The sequence below is a fragment of the Hylobates moloch genome, unplaced genomic scaffold, assembly GCF_009828535.3.
Source record: "Hylobates moloch isolate HMO894 unplaced genomic scaffold, HMol_V3 SCAFFOLD_12, whole genome shotgun sequence".
NCBI lineage: Eukaryota > Metazoa > Chordata > Mammalia > Primates > Hylobatidae > Hylobates > Hylobates moloch.
This window is the reverse complement of record NW_026652287.1, coordinates 79,310,634-79,333,636: the sequence shown is the minus strand read 5'-3', so window position 1 is coordinate 79,333,636 and position 23,003 is coordinate 79,310,634. Positions and strand designations below refer to the sequence as shown.

At 35.7% G+C, this 23,003-nt stretch overlaps 1 protein-coding gene and 1 pseudogene across 5 annotated transcripts in view; both read right to left on the bottom strand.

Annotated features, from left to right (window-relative positions):
* The window catches only part of SYT1 (synaptotagmin 1), a 578,577-nt gene that overhangs the window by 129,322 nt on the left and 426,252 nt on the right, over window positions 1-23,003 (bottom strand). For all 5 annotated transcript variants that reach the window (XM_058425422.1, XM_058425424.1, XM_032170814.2 and 2 more), the window contains 2 exons: window positions 20,148-20,315; window positions 16,840-17,007 (listed from right to left, as the gene is read on the bottom strand). In XM_058425422.1, coding sequence (XP_058281405.1) covers window positions 16,840-17,007; window positions 20,148-20,315 — 336 coding nt within the window. The remainder of the gene's footprint in view (window positions 1-16,839; window positions 17,008-20,147; window positions 20,316-23,003) is intronic.
* LOC116479047 (RE1-silencing transcription factor-like) lies at window positions 7,842-8,750 on the bottom strand (annotated as a pseudogene).

Genomic DNA, 23,003 nt, shown 5'->3' with positions numbered 1-23,003 from the left:
CACAGCTTGGAAAGTCGATGACCTTGAAAAGAGGCATACAGCTCTCCTCTGATTCTAAGTTAAACATTAATGTTGATTTTATCTCAGGCAGGCATTTCAAAGGCTGCTTTCTATATTCCCTGTTTATGACTTGAGAGGCTATTCAAAAATACATTCTAAAATAAAAACATAAAATTCCACACTCTCTACCTATTTTAATATTCTAATCTCACTCTGTTTTTGTTTTTTGACACTGAGATACGATTAAGAGAAGACTATTTCTGACACTATGTTGGTTTCTGAAAAACATTTTTTTCTCCTCTCTTTAAAGCACTAGCAGAACGTGAAAATTCAAGGAAGCACCTTGTTGGAATATTTATTTATTCATGTAGAAATCACAGCTTAAAGTGAAGGGCAGTTGGTTAACTTGCGGGAAATCACAACCTCTGACCACATTCCAGAGTATTTGCAGCTTAGAGAATAAGAAAAGTTGACTAGAGATAGTTTCAAATTTTCCTTTCTGTCCTCTTCTAGAATTGTATGTGGGGCCTTTCACTTCACTCATAAATGTTCCCGTCTGTATTCTAGTGTTATCCAGGGTCCAGAAATTTATTCTTGCATATAACATAGTTATAGTCCACATGAAAAGAGAAATATTGGTGTAGAAGGCTTTCAGAAGGGATGCTGGAAACAGGGTTCCATTAGAGGACAAACCGGGTCACAGAGGAGAGTGAAAATCACCTGGTGACCATTGAACAGGCCCCGGAGACAAAAACTCCTTATTTGAGGAATTTAGAAGACAGTACGGGTCACCTGGTGACTATTAAACAGGCCCTCCAGAGGCACAACTCCTTATCTGGGAAAATTAGAAGTAATTAGACTTTCCTAATATCTAAAGTTGGCCTCTGGTTCTAGGCCTTTTTCAATCTTTCTAAGTCATTAAAATTTCTATACATCTCTTTATATGGAAATGGAAATTTAGGAGAATGGTCAGTGCCATAGTTCACATTGCAGTACATTTAGGGAACCATACATTTTTGGTAGCTTTCTCATTCTTTAAAAATTTTTAAATTTGGGGCAATTCTTCACAGCTTAGTATCTTATATCAGTAATGCCATTCCAAAACTCATTTTACAACCCTTGCTGACATTAACACACCAAAATGTCTACAAACATAGTCATTTATCATGATCTATGTGGCTAATATGGTCCAAATTACCCTTAAGCTCCCACCTTAAGGTCCATGAATACCCCTAAGGAAAAACCCACAGCAGTGTGCTCAATCCTCTCACTGCGGTGCACCGCTGCACTCTTCTGCAGTGTTCTTTCTAATAAACTTTTCCTTTTCAAACCTATGCTGTTGTCGGTAAATTCTTTTTACCAACACGTGAGTTGAGCACTGCCTGATGCCAGGGCTCTGACATTTTGCCCGACAGTCACCTCTGACAACAGTGCCCTATAAGCATTTTAAAGTTGTAGTAGATAGCTTGACTTGAGCAGGGTTTGTGTGCCCCGGGTTCTCCCACTGCGCAATGTCCTGCTCTTTTCCAAGCCAGAAGTCTGCCAGCCCCTAAAGCCCAGGAGCAAGCACTCCAGTGAGTACTCTGCCATCTCTGGTTCACAATCTAGCTGTGGTCTGTCCCGGAGGGAAATAATTGCATATGATTAATGATTTGAGAAACATTTAAAGTAGAGCAAAAAGTAAGAAGAGGGGAGATGAGGCTGGCAGGGTGACAGCCAGTGCCAGAAGTTGTTTTGCATAAAGTAGGCTGACAGGGAATTCTTCCATCAGCTTTTGAAAAAAGCTTAGGGGTCATTCCACTTTGCCTTCGGGCACTTGAAATCTGGGAAGGATAGAAGGAAGTGATGATAAAGATACTGAGATATTCACCAGCTCTGCAGTGAGAGTGAAAATACTCCTAAACTTTTTAAATTGTTCCGGAAACAATGGATTGTTTTCCCCCTATAAAACAGTGAAAGTGAATAGCTACTCGATGTATCTGATTGTTTATTTTAGGAATTCATTTGGCATTGGACAGACCTATGCTTGAAAAATAACTTTTAAATTTCAAACACATAGGTGCATGATTTATTTTACATTTTTCAAAAATATTTAACATATGTGGAAATGAGGCTCAGAGAATTGATGTGATTTGGATTCCGAGTTCTATGCTCATTTGATCCATGCCATACTTTCTCCTAAGAGCTAATTACTGTGATGTGCAAAAGTCCTAAGACGCTTTCCTCACTTATAAGAAGCTTATATTCTACCTATCGAGACAACGAAACAGGTAAACAAGGCATCTTTTTATGTAACAGCATTGTGTGGCTATGCACCTACACTTAGAGAATAAACATGTGTGTTATGAGGTGCCAGTTGTATGGTGGACGATAGACAACATAGTGCCCAGGTCAAGAATCAAGGTGGGGCTGAGCATCATCGTGGAGGCTAGTGAGAATGAAAAGAAAACATGACTGAAGCCTGTACGGTAGGTATCACAATACATTCAGATATAGACCATTACCTGGGGTCCTGGTCATTTTAGCTTTAAAGAAGTGTGATACATACACCTACCTATGAACCAGCAGTTCAGGAGAAATGAAAGCATATGTCCACAGAAAGCTGTACAACAGCTTTATTCCTAACAATCTCTAACTGGAAGCAACCCAAAATTCCACCAATAGGAAAATGGATAAATCTTGATATATTCACGTAATAGAATACCACTTAGTAATAAAAAGGAGTGAAATATTACTGTATGAAGAATCTCATAAACATCATCTTAAGCTGAAGAAGCCAGACACAAAATAACATGATTCCATGGTATATAGTTCAAAACAGGCAAAGTAATCTGTGGTAAGAAAAATCAGAACAGAAGTTACCTCTAGGAGCTTGGGCTAAGACACATTGGAAAGAGGTATGAGGAACTTCTTTGGGGATAAGAAATGTTCTGTAGCTTGATTGGTGTTACACTGTGTATAGAGTTGTCAAGGCTCATTGAACTGTACACTTAACATCTGTGCATTTTATTGCATGCCGATTTTATTTCAATTTAAAAAGTCACGATGTTACTAGAAGAAAGGTCCGGAAAAGAGCAACTTGGGGAATCTCTGAGAAGCTACAGTATGAAAACAAGCTGCAAAAAGATTGGTTCTCATGTTTAAAGCTGTTTTTACATCAGGAGAATTAGGCATAAACTTCTTATCCTAAGGGAGAGTAGACTACTAGAAAATGGCTGTGGAATCAGAAAAACTGGCATTTACATCTTGAGCTCTCATTGGCTAGCATATGTCCTAGGCTTGGGTTCCTCAGCTCTAGAAAGTGAACCTTAGTACTGCCCTTATATCAACAGAAATGGTAATAAGGAGTGTGATTTTGGAGACAAGTGTTCTAGTTTAAAGAGAGACTAGAATATTTTCAGCGAATATCCCAAAACTTTTGAAACAGCCCCAGGAAAGACATTTCCAGCATACCTGAGGGCTGTTTCACATGGAACTCCAGTGAGCCTGGAGCATCACGCTTTGATGTTTAGGATCTCTGTCCCTGAAACTTTTTTTAAAAACAGATTTAGGACTGGCTGTGGTGATCCACAGGTTATGAGGCTTAGGTGACAGGATTGCTTGAGGCCAGGAGTTTGAGGCCAAACCGAGTAACATAGTAAGATCCTGTCTCTACAAACAAACAAACAAAAAATATTAGCTGGGCATGGTGCTGCCAGCCTGCAGTCCCAGCTACTCCGGAGGTTGAGGTGAAAGGATTGCTTGGGTTTGGGAGTTTGAAGCTGCAGTGAGCTATGATTGTGCCACTGTACTCTGGTCTGGGTGACAAAAAGAGACCCTGTCTCAAATAATTTTTTAAATTGTATTTAATTTAAAAATAAGAAAGAAAATAAAAAATAAGAAACAGCTTATAAAATTCACCCATTTAAAGTGTACAGTTTGGTGGATTTTAGTATATTCACTGGGTTATGTAACCATCATTGCTATCTAATTCTAGAAGATTTTCATCACTCCAAAAAAATCCCATAACCATTACCTGTCATTCCCCATTCCCTATCCTATCCTTACCCTTAGGCATGAATCTACTTTCTGTCTGTCTGTGGATTTGCCTATTTTGGCTCATGAGTGTTATAGCATGTATCGAGACTTTATTTGTTTTTATGGCTAAGTAATTTTCTATTGTATGGATATACCACATTTTGCTTATCCATTCATCACTTGATGAATATTTTGGTTGTTTCTACTTTTTTGGCTGTTATGAAAAATGTTACTACTGTTGTACATTTTTTTGGTGTGTATACATGAGTTTCCATTTTTCTTGGGTAGAACTTAGTAGAATTGTTGGATAACATGGCAACTTTATTTAATATTTTGAGGAACTGTCAAACTGGTTTCAAAAGTGGCTACATCATTTTACCTTCTATTAGCAACGTATAAGAATTCCAATTTTTTTCACATCTTTGCCAACACTTGTTATTGTCTGTCTTATTTTAGCAGAGTCTGAAACTTTGAGTTCCTTTGTGGGGTGTCAGAGCTTAGAGGAGTTAATTGGTGCACAATCACTGAGGTCACACCATGGTAGCACTATCTTCCACTCACGTGTGCTGAGCCTTAAACTGGGTTCGTCTTTGTGAAATCTTTTCACATCCCACAGACTCTCGCACATGGGATCTAGGCTCAGATATCCACTCTTTTATTAAAACCATGTATGACAATGCCTTCTGAACACTTAGGCTGTCCCAGTGTCCTCAAAAAAGGAAGGATGTGAGTCTAGTCATCAGAGCAACGCTTTTCAGCTGGCAAGGAAATAAGGGCTCTGACCAATGTTTTTAATAACAAAAACCACTAATATTTTTTGAGAGCTTATCTGGTGCCAAGTATTGTTCTAAGTGCTTTACATTAATTATCTCATTTAGAGTGTGTCACAACTCGTGGAGGTGAGTAAATATTAATCTCATTTTATGAAAGGATTAAGCAACAAGCTGAAGGACACATCAGTAGTAAGGGGAGTCATGGTGATCCACATAGGCTGAGCTTTAATCTACCCTGTAGTTCTGTCTCACCATTAATTTTTAATTGACTAAGCTTAGTGGGTCTATCTTTTTTTTTTCTTTTTAAAACTGTATTTCAACATAACTATGCTTACGGAAATACACTCATATTGGTTAATAGAACGCAATTTAAGTTTAACTTATCCTACACAATTTGGACCAAAAACTTGGTACATGGTTTAAGATTTTAAAAAAGGATTTGCAATCTGCTTTATTTTTATCTGTTACGAATGTATAAAAGATCCTCCCTCAAATGCTGCTAAAGAAGGCAGCAAGAACCTTGAGAAATTTACCTTTGGTTTCCCTCAGAAAAATAACACATATTGCACTGCATAAGTTTATAAAATTGGTGCAACAAAACACTGTTGTAATGTTTCAATAGAATTAGAATTAGAAAGTTCAATAACTAATGGATATGGAAGGGACTGGGAGGGAACCTATGTACACATGTGAAACTGTAAAAGCTATCTGATTTAGTTAATACTGTATGTAGATTGTAAATCTACACAAGCCAAGATTCAGATAATTTCTTCAGTCTGAATTAACACTGTCTGTTCATTTCATCTGCTGGAGTCAACCAGGAAACTGGGAACACTAGCTGTAAGTTTTTCTGACTTATGCAAAAAAGAAAATTAAGTTTCTTCCTCAGCTTTTCAGTCCAAAAGCGACAGTATACCACAGGCAAGGTATTCCTTCCACTGTCAACATTCATAGGGTGACAGGCAATGAGGTCTACTTGGGTTTTAATTTGTAGCAGCAGTCATATGCAAAACAGTCTCCAAAGTTAATTACAACATGACTTTATAAGTGACTCTGAAAAATAAAATGGCCCTTCTTAGAAGACTAGAGCAAAACATCCAGCCATAGTTACAAGCCTTATTAAAAAAAAAAAAAAAAAAATGCAGCCCCTGGTGAATTACACAATAAAAGAAAAAAGTGGTCCCAAAATAAGAAGCAGCTCTGAAAAAAAAATGAAAAAATATAACTTAAAAAATCTTAAAAACCAATGTGAATATAGGTTCAAAAGATAGGTAAGAGATTCATTTTCGTAAGACTACCTAAGATTAGGCTTATCATGTATTCTAGTTTTTCAAGTTTATCACTAGTTACTACACATCAACTTACAAATAACATGTTCATTTTTTGTTCTTTTATCAAAAGGGAAAATTCTAGCTTAAATTCTATCCAGTGTGGGGGAGTGGGACTAGAAAACAAATAGATGTAAATGGTTCCAAGCAAATATCACATTTTTCAAATGGAAGAATTTCCATCTGGACCAGAAGTTCATACTGCTAATGTACTTTTCACTGAAATAATTTCTGATAAGTACGAATACATGGCATTAAGGTTCAGAACCTAATACAGGCCTGACAATCAAGTCCTTATTTTCTGGAAGAAGGCTTCAAGTCCAATCAATTTCCAGTAACAACGTTTTTACAAATCGATTTAATAATAAGGGGTTTTAATTTCCTTCATGTTTTTGTTTTTAGTATTCTAGTCTTAAAGACTAGATTAGAATTTTGCTCAATTCCCCAGAAGGCAAATGGTTTTACTTTTGCAGTATGAAAGAATCCACAAAAAAACCTCTTCCCCAAACTAATTCCTGATAGCCAATCTGTGCTTAAGATGAATCTTTCTCTATAAAATGTTAACAGTAACTTAGGTAAAATGTACCCATGAACATTAAAACTAGTTGTTAGAAAGATTTAACTAGCTTTATAATTTAAGTTTTAAGGCATAAATATTTGCAGCTTGATCTCCTGTTGACAGTGATTATCAGAACCTAGAATTCAACATTTACAATTTCCATTCATGCACACAAAACACACACCATTATCACACAACTTACTCCTCATGTCTTAAGAGAAGAATCTTCTGCTTTTAAAAATCTTTGGCCTCCCAGTCAATTCCATGTTCAAACAACTTTTAACTCAAACTTTACTCACAGATTTTTAACAAGTTTTCCACCCACAGATTATTAATGCTTTTCCTAATCTTTCATGTTGTACCATCAAAATCTGAAGCCGGCCTCAAAGAGATCATCAGATTAAAAAAAAAAAAAAGAAACATAAAGTGGTTATTTCAAAATAGAATATGGGAGGTCAGAATTCAAGATTCCCTACTGGGATCATATTTTATTTCACTGCAATGAATAACTGCTATCGGTAAGAAAAATCCTACATTGGACTCTTTTGTACTGTTTGGTGCCCGGCCAAAGAACCTACAAAAATGTTTTGGAGTACATGCACTTTTTTCATACAAAGTGTCCCCCACAGGAACACCAGGATAGCTGCAATTCATTTGAGGCCTCACCTGTAGAAAGAGGCTATCACACAGACAGCCAGGACACCCACCAGTTTGTGCAGATCCTTGAGAAAGTATGATTTTTAAAAATCTGGCCTATACTTGTTTCACCAGCCTTTTTCACTGTATAGGAAAGTTGCAGCTGGTCTGCCAGCACTCATACTACCGCCCTAGGTTTGCCATGTAATAGCTATGGCTTTGGAATCTCCCAAGTGATATTCTATAAAACTTGAAGGAATAATTATGTCTCCTAATTCCAGGCTTACAGTTTCCAAATATCATTTACTGTTGTGTATGTGCAGATGATGCACTTGTAGACTCGCTCATTATCCCCAGCTCTGGTGTGGTGTTTCAGGTGTGCAGTATAGGGATCATATCGATTGGTATTGTAGCCACAGTGGTCACAGCGAATACGGACCTTGGCTCCTTCTTCTGCAGTGGAAGAGCCAGATTCCTTGGCTGTTGCTTGCTTCTCTTTCTTTCTTTCTTTCTTTCTTTCTTTCTTTCTTTCTTTCTTTCTTTCTTTCTTTCTTCTTTCTTTCTCTCTCTCTCTCTTTTTGACGGAGTTTCGTTCTTGTTGTATAGGCTGGAGTGCAATGGCATGATCTTGGCTCACCACATGCAACCTCCGCCTCCTGGTTTCAAGCAATTCTCCAGCTCCGGCCTCCTGAGTAGCTGGGATTACAGGCATGCGCCACAACACTGGGCTAATTTTGTGTTTTTAGTGGAGACAGCGTTTCTCCATGCTGGTCAGGCTGGTCTCGAACACCTGACCTCAGGTGATTCTCCCGTCTCGGCCTCCCAAAGTGCTGGGATTACAGGCGTGAGCCACCGCGTCCGGCCTCTCTGCACTTCCACAAAAAATTTCTTGGCACTATGAACTCTGATGTGATGCACAAACCGTTCTTCAGATTCTGCTCATATTGGCATGACTTACAGCGAAAGGATTTGGTCTTCGAGTTCTTGCCTTTGTCCTCTGTTCCAGGTGTTTCAGGAGGAAGATCTTTTTTGAGCTGTAAATCTCTGGAGCAGCCGATGCCTCAAATACATGCTGAAGTTCTACAACGCTGAGTTCCAAACGTCTCAGCCCATGAGGTTCACCTTTTGTTTCAGCACTCTTCAAGTCCTTCTCCTTCTTCACTATCTGAAAAGCTGTCATCCCCAATAGGCATCAATTTTGCCATCTGTCTTTCTTCACCGACCAGGTAATCACAGCAGCTGCCATTTACTTTTCCATTGAAGGCCGCATTTGCCAGCAAGATAGGCTGAGGTGCGGCCAGTTCAGCTTTAGAGAGATCATGCAAGTCATACATGCCGTTAGTCAAGGCCATTCCAATGTTGCCATTGCTGGTAAACAGCCCTTCTCTTCCAGAAGACAGCCCCATCACCTGGGTGGCCATGACTGTAATCGCAAAGGCTGCGTTGGGGCTTCTCCGCCCCCCCCCCACACCCCCCCGCCCCCCGAGCCCTTCCGACCACCCCCGGGCTCGCCCAATGCCCAGGGCCAGGCGCCCCGGAAGTTTGCAAACTTCACTTCCCCATGGCTCCTGGCAGGACTCCAGCCTCAGCCCCGCCAGCTTGGGAGGTCAGGTGGCCGAACGTGGGGGTCTATCTTATTCACCACTGTATTCGATAAATTAGCACAATACCTGGCTTGTAAAAGAGGCTTAATATATGATGAAATCAATGAAAGAATGAATACATAAAATTAATTTACAGTATTTAAAAGTTCTTGTTCATAATTGGCAAGAATTTAATCATGTTTAAAGCAAGTAAGTTTGTGTGTCTGTGTATGCTTCCTCTCTCTCACATTCTTTAATTATTTAAGCTCTTGTTTTTCAGCGAGTCCTCATTCTCCTCCCTTATTCTGTAGTACAACTAGTACACCTCAATCACTGACATTTCATCTAATTGCAGAGTAACAGATTGTCATGGATTAAAGATTTTACAGCACAAACATTTGGCCTGCTCAAAGGTAGGTAGGAGTAAGACAGAAGGTAAAAACATCTAATTTTAAGATTCACAAACAAGATAAAAAATATTGCTCCCAAACATATGATGAACCCAAGAGAAAAGATTACATTTGAAAAGGTTTAAATCTGTGGAAGACAGAACAAAACATTCTCCTGTGTTGCTCACATTGCTTCCCATTCAAAACCCTTTTCATTACTTCAGTAATATGAAAAACCAGATGTAAACAAGACTGCTCTTGTCTACATCATTATTCTCATTCTCCTTTTGTTTTATATTTGTTCCCATTTCAACCCCCCACTCCTCACTTTCTGCTCTGCCAGCTTACACACATGAAATCCAGGCTCCCAAATCCACTTTGCTCTGCTTTATTTAAAATTCAACTGAAAACTCTCTGTCCTTTTATTCTTTGGATAAAAAGAAAACGTAATACTTACATTGATTTCTATTAAAACAATTATATTTTCTTGGTACTACGTGTATCGGAATTTATATCTCCTAATGAGAATTTTCCCCATAGCAAAACATTTGAGAGACCATGTAATGATGTTAATGCTCCAAAGCATTTAGGACAGAGTCAGAATATAAACCTCACAAGAACATCCATCTCATCACTTTCCCGCAGTAATTACAACTGTTTTACCCAATTCGATCATCAACTAATAGCCTATACTTGACCCTACATAGTTATGGCCATTTCAGTGAAATTTACCTTTTCAAGACAAAGACAAATCATTATTGAGAACAGATAATGTATCATACACTGAGAAAGATACTTGGAGAGAGGGACTGGAATTCAAAAATATTTTGGGATACCACAGTGCAACTGGAACAACTGGGTATCTTTTAAAGATGACTCTCTCAAAAGTGATAGAACATTAGAATGCATGTTTGTTAAATTCTAATTTGTTTAACCAATCTACTTGAAAATATTTATTTAAGCACTTTGGATGTTGCAGTCACAGTGCAATGTGCTGGGCATAAGTAGATAAACAAAACAGACAATATCCTTGCACTCTCTTAGTGGCAATATGGCAGTGTAGAAAGAAAATGGGTTTGGGAGCCAGACAGAACTGAAAAGACCAAGAGAGACTCTTTAAAGAAGATGGTGTGGGCCAGGTGCAGTGGCTCACGTGTGTAATCCCAGCACTTTGGGAGGCCGAGGCGGGTAGGTCACTTGAGGTCATGAGTTCGAGACCAGCCTGGCCAACATGGTGAAACCTCGTTTCTACTAAAAATACAAAAAATAGCTGGGCATGGTGGCAGGCACCTGTAATCCCAGCTACTTGGGAGGCTGAGGCAGGAGAATCGCTTGAACCCAGGAGGCGGGGGTTGCAGTGAGCTGAGATCACACCACTGCATTCTAGCCTGGGCGATAGAGCGAGACTCAATCTCAAAAAATGGAAAGTGTAGGCTTTTAGACCTGTGTTTGAATTGTAGTTATGGCATTGCCCGTGTAAACTTGGACACATTACTTAAACTTTCCTGGGTCTCAGTTCCCTTCCTTCCCTATTTTGTAAAACAGATTTGGTAATGTCAATTTTGAAGAATGTTATGAGATTTTTTTTTTTTTGTCAGCATACAGTAGACTCTCAGTAAATGATAGCTATTATTTGTGTTTATAGGATAGGTAGAGAAGTTAATATAAACTTTAATGCAGATGAACTTTGCAAGCTAGAGAGCCAGGCTGTGAGACCAGACCTTTGGGTGGTTATCACTGTGACGAGGAAGGCAGGTGCAGTAGGCTAAAATATGACAATGGGAGGGACAACAATGGAAGGTAGTCAAAGTGCATTTTGAAAATGTCCAGGATCTCTCCTTGCTGTAATTCTTGCTTCAAATTAGAGTCTAATTTATATCACTTTTCTAGGGAATTTAAAATAAAAAATATTGGATTTTTGTTTAGAAACTCTATAGTGAGAATTTGGATTTCTTCTACCTGTGCCTGAAAAGTCTTTTTAACCAGAAAAGCAAGCAAATTACAGTCCTACATACTAGAGAGATATTTCAAGTTATTTGCCTTTTCCTGTCATGTTCTTGGAAACCACATCATGAAGTGGATAACATTTACTATACATAAGAATACAATTATAATTGGTGACAGAAATTCTAACCAAAGACTCAAACTCAAATAAACCACAGCTATGGCCCAAGATACCGTAAAAAATAAAACACATCTATACTTCTGTACCAGTTTAAAGGGAAATCAGTATGTTCCAAGTCCCATGATATGGACACACAGATACTAGGTACACTAATATATATTATAGTTTTAATATACTATAAAATAATTCAATACTACTAAACTATATCTACTATATTATAAAATTGATTAACAACAAATATTCTAGGCATGATAAACTTAGATTTTATTCCCATTCTTTGAGTTGTCCCTAGAACTAATTATTTCCCATTTTCCTCTGGATCAATTTCCATGATGTAGGCAGAGACTTACACCATAGCTTTAAGTCTTACATTTAAATAAAAGTTAAATTAAGGTAATCTATGAGCTCCATGTGCATTATGGAAACAGGATGAAAAAGAGGGTTACAAAGAGGGAGACACTGAATAAGCTTTTAACAAACAAACAAAAGTTATTGAGACAAAATCTATTATCATTTTCAAAACCATAAAGAAAAACAATAACAAGGTTGATTTTGCTAAGCATCTGTACTGCCTCTATCTTTGAAGAAACATACCAAAAAAACCCAAAGAGGCACTAAACTATTTTCAGCATTCAGAGCTAGGACATTTTGCTGATTAGCTTTCAGAATACTTTAACCTTCATTTGTAAAATAAGAACACAACGACTATTAACACAGATTTTAAAAAGGGCGTTTGGACACATTTCTTACAGTACAATAAACATCTCCATTCATTCATTCAAAAATAGTTTTGCACGCCTACTGTGTTCTTGCCTCTGTGATTACACTTGGTGAGGAACCATAGACATGGCTGCTGCCTGGATGGAGCTTCAGTCCAGTGGGGAAGATAGACAATGAACAAGTAAAGAAAAACAAGTATAACTTCCTGAAATGCTATGGATGTAAATTAATATTTTTGTTGCATTTCTCAAATGCGATAGGTTGTGAATGAATGACCAGGAAGGTTCTTATTGGCATCCATGTTTAAAATTCCAGCAATTAACATTTTATAAGGATTTCCAATCAGGGCATTGATCATTGGGTGGAGATTCTTGGAGAGCATAGTTGCCGTCTGATTTCTAAATGTACTTAGAAACAGCATCACTACTTTCATGATCCTTGGGCATAAAAGATGCCATAAGGAATAATGACTTTAACTCATTCTGAAGAAGTACTAAGGAATTGACCACTGGAAGTTAAAAAACTGTTGCCATTTGATTGAATATGTATTCTTCACATGCTTTTCTGTGACATAAATGTTTTTCTAATTAGGCTTAAAAATGTGAAATTTTCTTGCAAAATTGATTTTCCATTAAGGCATTAAAGTAGTTTCTCTTCCCTTCTGCTTGGATACTAATTAAATTATGTTCCAACTTGTTTTAATTCTGCAATCAATTTTTTTTCCATTTGCACTGGATTACAGAATCTCATTTAAAAATCACTGTTTACCAAATTTTACACAAAGAAGATGTGATAGACTTATTCTCTAATGGAAACAAAACAATAAAACAGTACTGCTCAAATCACGAGAGCTTGCAGCATATCAGGGCGGAACGTTAAAAAGAAAGGCTTAGTTTTTTTTCTGGTGCTATCTATTCCTTACGCTGTTTTTAGAGATAACAAATATCAGTAGAAGGCATGGAGATAAAAATAAATTTTATAAATAGGAACAAAATGTTAAAATAAAAAGGGTTTAAATACTTTGATGATCTACCTGATCCTGGGGTGCAGAACTGAGACAATTTTAAAACTGGACATAAGTGAAATTTATAAGAAGGGAAAAATGGAGTCATAGCTGTTGCTTGTAATGTTTGAAATAATTAAGTCAAAATATTAAATAGCTTATTCTAAAAAGATAAAGATTGGTTTCAGGTATGACTTGCGTATACAATAAATACTAATTTTTTGAAAGATTAAAGAGAAGAAAATCTCAAAGATTTAACTTAGACAGCTCGGGGCTATACATATTGGTAGCCTTTTGCACACTGAAGAATTATATACTGATTACCAAGGATATTTTGAAGTCATATACTGAGAAATAAAAAATTTAAGAAACAACGGTTTTATATACAACCATCTCTAGGAACTCAGAGGATACATGTTTCTGTTTTAAAGAAACCAAAATAAGAGAAAGATTGACCTGTCTCCAAGGTCAAATTCCACCTTCATCTATTAGAAGGTGGGGAAGTGGAGGAAGAAAGTAGTCGACCATGCATCACTGAAAAAACAAACCAGCAAGTGAACGGAAACCAGTGAGGTGGCTTTGATTGTGTAAATTTGCGGAACACGATCAAGCCAAATGGAAACCTCACCAGTGATGTTTCCACCTGGGGATAGAATCGAATAGTGGGAACCATGTGCTTTTGTTGTGGCTCTTCCTGGTGCAGCTTATCTCTTCCACACCACTTCCTTTTAAACATGGGCCTAGTCACTTCCAAATGAGGCTCTTACATTATCCATGTTCCTTCCCATTTCTTTCTAAATTGCTTGCACATTATTTGGTCACTAAAATAGTACATAATCCTTTAAGTTACACAGTTACTTCATCATCTCATGACTTATAGTTGTCAACTTTCTGGCAACAAAACCTTACTCCATTTAATTAACATCACAGAGTTTGCTGTCAGTGGGTCTGATTTAACCTGTTTAAATCCAAGTCTCTGGCAGAACAGCTTACTATGATTAGCAGTACTGGTTCTAGATTCCAAAGCTGTTCCTTGAATTCCTTTTTCTCACTTTCTTTGATATCTTTCATCTCATTATGACATTAAAAATAACGCTTAACACTGCTAGATGAAAGCAAAACTAAAATCGTGAACTAAATTGCTCATGTAAAGTGGAAAAACAATTTCTTTAAAATCATAAAACTAAAGTCAATCTAAGACTTCAATTTATTCACACAATTATAATTTTCTACAATTAACGGACAGTGGCATGAAAAGTTAGAGCAGATATCATTGAGAATATATAATTCTTTAGATATAAAATGTAATTGGAATCTTACTTCCTTTATTATGAAAAAGTTTCTAACTGGGTCTGGTCATCCAGAGATACTTTGTAAGCTAGAAATCTGTCTTATGCAGTTTTTTATAACCTATATCTTGATAAAGAGAAATAGTCTAACTGAAAACCAAAAATTTCTATTCCTGAGTAGAAATCAAAGAGGAAAGTCTCTAGAGTTTTACAAGTGTAATGATAAAATTAATACTTCCCATTAATAACTCCTACAGATACTCAGTAAGTGTAATGGTGAGAAAAAGGATGGCAAAGTAGATAAAAATAGAAGGAAAAGACACAACAAATGGGGAGATGAACACACAAAATGGGGAAAGAGAACACACACACAAAATTAACTAAGAAAAAGGTACGAGAGACCTCTCACTTAGCGAACATTTACCATACGCCAGACTGTATGCTGGGTACTTCACATTCTATTCTATTTCATCAGTAAGTAAGATAAGGGGTAAATCATGTTAGGCCACTTTCTAGGTTAAAATTCTGAATGGGCAGTGTACCTAACCCCCTAGATTCTAGAGTGAAACCCGTCAGCTTGGTGTTAAGTTTCAAACTCTGCTCATTCTCAAAGATTTCTGAAAGAGGAAACTTGCTCAATGGTCTACATTCACTTAGCTCAGAAAAAAATATTTCACAATTTTTCAGAAACCCACTGGGTGTGATCTTGGATGTCATTACCACCCGATAATTATCCAGGTGAAAGTAATAAGTGTGAGCCATGCACCCTGCACAGGTGGACATTGTGAAGTACCAGTGGTTCATGTTCTCATATTCAACCAACAAGCCAACCAAAGACCAGTCAATTAATAAAACCAATCAGTTAACAAACATTTGTTATGGTCCTACTTTATCACCCCAAAAATTTACACAAAGTCAAACACTTCAATAAAAAATTCAATGAAACATCTCACTACTTTGTTAAATAATTATAAACATTGTAATTGAATGTTCGAATTTTTTTTCATGAAGATGTCTGTAACATTACCATTAGTTCGCTTATAGGAAAGAACTATCCATAAAATCATATAATTTTAAAACTCAGTATTTTTCTTGGGTATTCTTGAATATCCACAGTAGGACTAAATCTGTCTAAATGTCTAAGAAAGGTTGGTCAACATTCTTAGATATTGAGACAGTATATATACATGAATATTATATACAAAAATACTTAAGCTCTGCTCTCTTTTTTGGAAAGTATAAGTATATATACTTTTTTCCAAAAAAAAGCAGAGTTTAACTTTAGTATTTTTGACTCATTTTGTAAAATCAAATAGCAAACAGCAATTTTAGAGTGAAAAGTTCAATTTCAGCATGGGAATTAATAGGCCTGTTCTGAAGCCTCATTTCATCATATAGGGCGTATAAAGTTCATAGCTTCAGATTGGTCACAGAAAACCTTAGGCTGAGAGGATTCCCAGGTGATGGACTTGATTGAGTTTCTTAGAAGGACTGACCCTCTCTCTGATCTCCCTGGTGACCCCAAGAGGCCAGGGAATCCTAGGGACCTGGAGATCCTAAATGACTGAGCTGTCAGCAATCTCTTGGGTAATTATAGCCATATGTCAGGAACTAAAGAGTGACTGGGAAAGGAGTTGTTTTAGGAATTTGGAGAAGCTAAGGGTTGTTTGCTTTTCTAGTATTGGTCTACTGAAATGTTTGCAGAGAAAAATGCCGGTGCCAGGCAGGCATCGCATAATCAGATACAATTGATTATTATGAAGCTTAAATGCACTAAACATATTGAACTTCCCTTTTTAAGTCATGGAAAAATACTGGGCTAAACTATTAAAACTGGGAATAAACAATGTGAGGAGTAGCATAAAAATGTGTGCCATTTAAAAAATGGATTTAATATCAGGTTTTGTGAATTATATTTGATGTTTCACCAATCATGCTTTCGTATCTTCAGGAGAAACAATGAACTGTCTGTGATATGCAGAAACAATCAAGGAAAAAGTACCATTTTATTTCTGTGTAATAGCTACATAACCTATGCAGAAAACACAAAATGACTGTGGAAAAATATGAGACATAAAATAATTTTTCATTGTCATTTTAAAGCAGTAGTTTATGAGTGTGTGTGGCCTTTTGTAAGCTTTTAGAAAGAGTTCCTGTGGGCATATGTGTGCTTGTTTGTGTCCAGTGTTGCTGTTTCTAGATCCAGTACACACATTTCTCTCTCTTCTTTCAAATAACACCCAGAAGACCTGTACACTTTTTAACAAGGTGGTTCAATGCCTTTGACCCTATTTTACCAGCTGTCAACAACTAGAGGCCCACATCCCCCTTTGTTGAGTATTTCTCAATAAGTTATTATATGAGCAGCAACTGGTGAGTACAGCTTGTGATGTTAGAAATGCTAATAATTCCCTTACCTCTTCCTTCTCAGCACTTTGCAGGTCACGCCATTCCTCAGTTACATGGCCAAAATCCACTGTGTTCATAGGAACTTTAAATTCTCCAATGATGTCATGCTTAGAGAAACGATCAAAATCATATACAGCCATCACCAGGGTTTTGCCACCCAATTCCGAGTATGGTACCTAAATAAAAAGAGATGAGGATAAAATATCCAGTCACAAAAATGCTTAAAACATGTTACTTCTTCATGGTGCTTAATTTAATATTTATGTTGCATAACCAGAACAGGGAGATAATTTTGTTTTTGGTTATTTTTTAAATTGAGACTTTTGACGAACTGCTTGAGGCTAAAATTGAGAGAAAATGGGAATTTTTAGTGATTTATTGCTTTTTCTCAAAGTTCTAGAAGCTGTTAGCATTATTAATAACGGATCCTGCTATTAGTTATGCTATAAATCCTTAAGATTAATAAAAGAATAAACAAGCCAATTGCATTTGACTATAAGTAAGTTTTTCTTGTAGAATATTTTGTTGTTGTTTTAAGTCATGTTGTCAGGGTGTAACTTACAAAAGGGCAAATAACTTTTTTCAAATATTCCATTAACTCTTTCAAGGCATTTAAATGCCACAGTTCAATGGAGCAATGATTTATTAAAGCTATGCTAGGAGTCTGAAAGGATTGAAATGATATTCACAAGTGCCTCACCTACTCCCTAAAATAATTTGCTGATTGACAAGAACTGACTAGGAAATTGATGTTTTGAATATCAGAGGTGCATTATAATATGGGTTTTGAAGTTCATTCTTCGGTATGACATGCCTTAGGATGAGTGGTGGCAAAAGGCCAAGAACTGATGAATTCTCCAGCTGTTCAAATATATCTGGGACAGATGCTATGGGTTGGGATGTTTATTAGTGACATTTTTAATATTCAGTGAAAGCAGTGCAATCCAAGTAAGCTACACTTCAGTAACCGGGTAGAAATACCTAATTAAGAAATTGTTTAGACTTGTCTTAAAGGTTTGATCAATTTTCATACACTTCCTATTATTTTATCAGTGTAAATGGTTGTCTTATGCTTCAGCAAACATTTCTCAATTAACTCCGTATATTAGGGAGGGAAGAAAAGGAAGAATATTGGGCCATTAACATACAAGAAATTTCAGTTTTCCAAAGAGATTTTCTTTTCTGTCATTTATTTAACATCTGTTTGGAATCTGATTATTTTATTAAAATGATATGATTAAAAAGTAAGCATCATACTTTTTCCATTTTAGAAGGAGTGGAAAATAAACCCTTCCAAAGAGCTGACTCTCAAAGAAAGAAACAAAATATTTTAGAGTAGGGATAAACCCTTGAAAATTTTATTGTATACCTAAAATCTCTCTAGACTTTCTAATGATTGTACTCAAAGAGCAACAGTCAAAAACCTGGGCTTGGGGTCAGACAGACCTTGTACCAGATTTGGACTTTCCAACTAAAGGGCCTGGGGTACGTGATTAAACATCAGTTTATTCATCTATTAAATTGTGATAATACTGTAATGATGGCTGCTTCATGGGGCTGTTTTGGGGATGAATGACTATATGTAAAACACCTAGCGCAGAAGAAGCACTTAAAAATATTTATTGTTTGAATGATTAGTAGCTCCTTCAGATAATTGTTTTGGGGAAAAGAAGATGAATTTAGCTTGGGGCATGTTGAGTTCCTGCTAAGTGATTTAAATCCATTGTAAAGCCAGGCCTCTTTAAAGTCTTTTATACTTCCATTCCTATATCATATTGCCTCTTGGCACTTCAAGATGAGTAATCTACAATGTCTAACCAGTTCTCTAGGAAAATTGAAATATTTTTAAATATAGCAGAATATATTATACTTTGGATTTATGTATAGTTTGATCAATGTTTCTGAAATAAAATGAAACTTGATAAAAATGTATAGAGAATTCAAAAATTTCAAAATTATACTTGGTTTTATAGAAATTACTAATAAAATTATTAGCATTTTTTAAAGAAATAATAATGTAGGTAATGCAATACGAAACAAAGCCCCAATACATTAGCTCATATAATTTAAGAATTTCCTTACTAAGTTTTGGTCAGAAACTGCTGACCTAAGTTAAGGTTAATAAATAGATGAATAAAACAACTGTGATTACTATTACAATATTTTTAAAATTTTATTGCCACTTTATGTTTTGTGGTATATTGACTATAGTGATTAAGCTTCATGAGCAGATACTTTTCATGAACAGAGTATTTCCAGAATGTCTTTACTAGTATTTTAAATTCACTGTCTAGGTACAGAAAAACCAGATTTTAAGTAAGATTACTGACAATACATGAGGGACCTTTGTCTTGAAAACTCAGAAATTTTAGAGTGAATAGAAAGACACTTCCCCTTTACATAATTGAAAACAAGGTTTGAGAAAATGACTCATGCCCTCATTTTCAATCTATTTCATCCCAGAATGTTTGCCAACACAAGGCACATGCTAAGCCTGGCTGATGGACATGGTGATTTTGAATTAGCCTGCTGGCATATTCACAGACATTTCATTTTTCAGAAACATATTGTTCTAAGTAATGCATTAAAAAAGTTTTTTTCGCATGTTGAAGATATCTACCAAAAGAATTGTTTTTATGAATGATTTCAAGCCAAGATCCATGAAGATCCTGGAGACCTGCAGGTCACGTTTTCCTGATGAGATATTATATGGCTGGAATCTCTCTGTTATTGTTTGTCAACTGAGGTTCCTCAACAAGATGAAGAACATCAGGGCAGAACCTAGAGTAAAGGAAAAAGGCTAGAAATGCAATAAAAAAATATGTTCATATTCCTTTTTATTGATTAGTTAAGAAGAATGACTTTAAAGTGCTCAAATTGCCCTCTACACACAAAATTTTGTTATAAGAGTCATGCCTATTTGTACCATTTAAGCATTGGGACATAGCTTACTTAATCCTGGGATTGTAACAGATGTACCTATTTTCACGAACTTTGAAATTCAGAAAAATAATGATTTCATTCCTTTGGCTTTATTTTAGGGAGGGATCTCACTTTTTAGATGTGACTATGACATCCTAGTCATGTTCTAGTCCATTCCATTCTGAAATGACTGAACTGAATCCTACTCTGAACACACTGAAAGGCAATATTGAATCTTGACTGTAGTGAAGATAAGAATTTTGCATATTCTGACTGGAATTATTGTGAGTCCCTGAACAAGCATTCATGTGCATGTCTATGTATGTGTCAGGATGAGATCAGTCTTTTAAATAAAACAACAAAGGAAAGGTTATAAATAAGTATTAACAAATACCTTGAAAGTAAATTGCTCATTGAAGACAGGATTGAGGGTTTTTCGGTGGACTTTTGTCTCAAATTTCTTCTTCTTATCAGGTAGCAGAAACACTTTCACGTAAGGATCAGATGTGCCCCCCATGTCCAAGGCCGGCAGTTCGGCAGCCTGAATGATCCCTACCAGCAGCTGAAATAAACAACAGGATACAGCATACATAAATATCAGTGGATATTTTGGAAAAGATCGATTTGTTCACAATGCTGCATATTGGGATTTCTCCCTCTTCCTATTTATTTTTAACAAACTCTGATTTTCTTATGAATCTGAACACAGAAGGCAAATGAACTGAGCTATGTAGAGTTCAGAAACCCAATTATGACAGATGCAGGCTCTGGGAAGCCTGGTTTTAAGCACAAAAGAGGCTTTTAAAAGGTTTCTGATTGCAGTTAAATATGGAGTTCATTTTTGCAAAAGAGTTGTAATCCAATAACTTTCCAGTTGCTAAAAGCTCTTGTGCATTGTTTTTCTTTCCAGAGCATGATTTGTAAGTGAAAATACATTGTTAAGAATCACAAGTTTGTAATTACAAAGTGGGAAACTTTTATTCTTTATCAAAGCCTCAGGCTAGCTGAGTAGAAATTTCTTAGAAATTGGGTAGCATTTTGAGATAAAAAATAAGATCTGCTAGTTTCTATTATATTTGACCTTCACTGGTGTGCTGACTACATTTATTTTAACATACAGTAGAATGATTATTATCTATGAGATTCTGTGTTAAATATAGGACATGGAGTAAAAGAAATGTAATTTCAGCTTCATAGAAAGGAAGGGAGATTAGAGGTGAGGTTTTATAGTGGTGAGTAACTGTGTTTTTTATTTTTTCCAAACACCACAGAACTATCTACATTTCTTTAAGTCTGTTTTCTTACTGATGCATTCTTAAGCCTCATTATGAATATTAAGGGATTATGGCATTGTTAATATTTTTGCAAAGAAAAAGAGGTGTGAGTAGACTATCATAGATACTCTGCCATTAGAGATTTTGTGTCAACAGACTGATTTAGATCCATACAGGTAACAAAGCAGACTCTTACTGTTATTCAAGGTATATGCTATTTTGTAAATGCAGTAACACCATAGGTTTTTACATCTCAGCCTGAAAATCTGAGTTCATGCCTTTTTAGCTAGTAGAGTGAAAAAGCAATTCACCTTCTTAAAAAAATGCATAACCATTTTAATTGTGACCTACCATGTACTTAAGTGCATTTTGGCTAGGTGACTCAATTTTCAACATGGACCAATAACCTGAATGCTTATGTTGTTTCTATTTTAATGCTTCAATATCTTTTTTTTTTGTGGAATCATGATACAACAGTGGCCATAAGAGTGCTAGATGGTAGGTAAACAAAACACAGACAGATGGTCAAAAAATAGCTAAAATAGGAATCAGATTATAAAAACATGATTAGTAAAGCAAACAGTCTGTCTCTTTGTTTGCTAAGTAGGTATTTGGTATTTACCTTTATGTAGTAATGCGAATAAGTAAGATTCTATTTCCTCATCCTCACTTTTTATAACCAATTTTCTTTTGAGCAGAAAAAATGCTAGAGAGACGGCTTAAACTCTTTAGAAACTATATGATTTATAATTTAGAATTTTTGGATATTTTGTTAATAAAGAATGAGGTTACTTTTTACAACCTTGTTCTGACTTCTGCCTAAGAGATAAATATCACATTTCTCTGTACCATGAAAGCGTCTTAATTAGAATATTTTAGGGTTGTCTTTTAGTTTTGGTAAACATATATTTGATGCAAACTTTATGAAGTTTTTCAGACTTTAACTACCTGCCTCTTAGGAATCACTTTATAAATCAAATTAGCTGAGAACATTTGGGAAAAATCAATGTGCAATATTTTAAAAATTCATCGGTTTCTCAGAATGAAATAACTTTTTAGATTTGATGTTTGCTGAAAAGGGAACAGTAAATGTACTCTCACTATATTTTAGTAAAAAAATTCTCAGTGTTATTATTTATTTTCTTAAAAATACTACTTTATAAAATGATACTTATAGTATTAATAATTAAAACTAACTTAAAAGCTTCGAAATTATGACTAATCAGAATGAGACACCACTAGATTTCCACTGGAAAATATGAATGGTCAATACGATGAAAAAAAAAAATACTGGATGCATATAGAAAGCCAGATTAAATTTTTGGAAAATATGTTATATATTAAGACCAATATAAGTTGTCCTTGATCTTTCCTAGAATATATAAATAAGAGGTTTTGCTCCTAACCAAATCCTGATGCTCAAATTTTCATAGAAGTGATAGAAATGACCACAAATATCTTATGTAATTAACTAAAAATGGTATAACTACAAACCTGAACCTGTAAACCAATAAGTAGTTTTCTAGAATGTATTATGTAATAACTAGCCAGAGCTAAAATGAAGCTGATCAAAAAATTATTTTTAATATGACAGTATATTTATACATCCTTCATGAGGAACCCTCTGGAAACTTTAGAAAGTGAAGACATTATTTGAACTGTCAATTCCTAAATAAAGCACAGAATTTCTGCAACGGCTTAGAGCTTTCACAGTATTACTGACTTTGGATGTTAGTCATCAAAGATGAGCATTAGTGTTTTATTTATTTATTGTTCATTCCTCATCAAACTGGAAATCATTAACACATGCTGCATTACTAGTAACTGTATTTATTTTACATTCATCAGTTCTTTACCCAAAAAGATGAGAGAAGCAAAATGAACTGGAGAGGTTTTAAACTTTCCTACTTAGAGAAGGGCTATGTCTTACAGATTATTTTATTTTATTTTATTTTATTTTATTTTATTTTATTTTA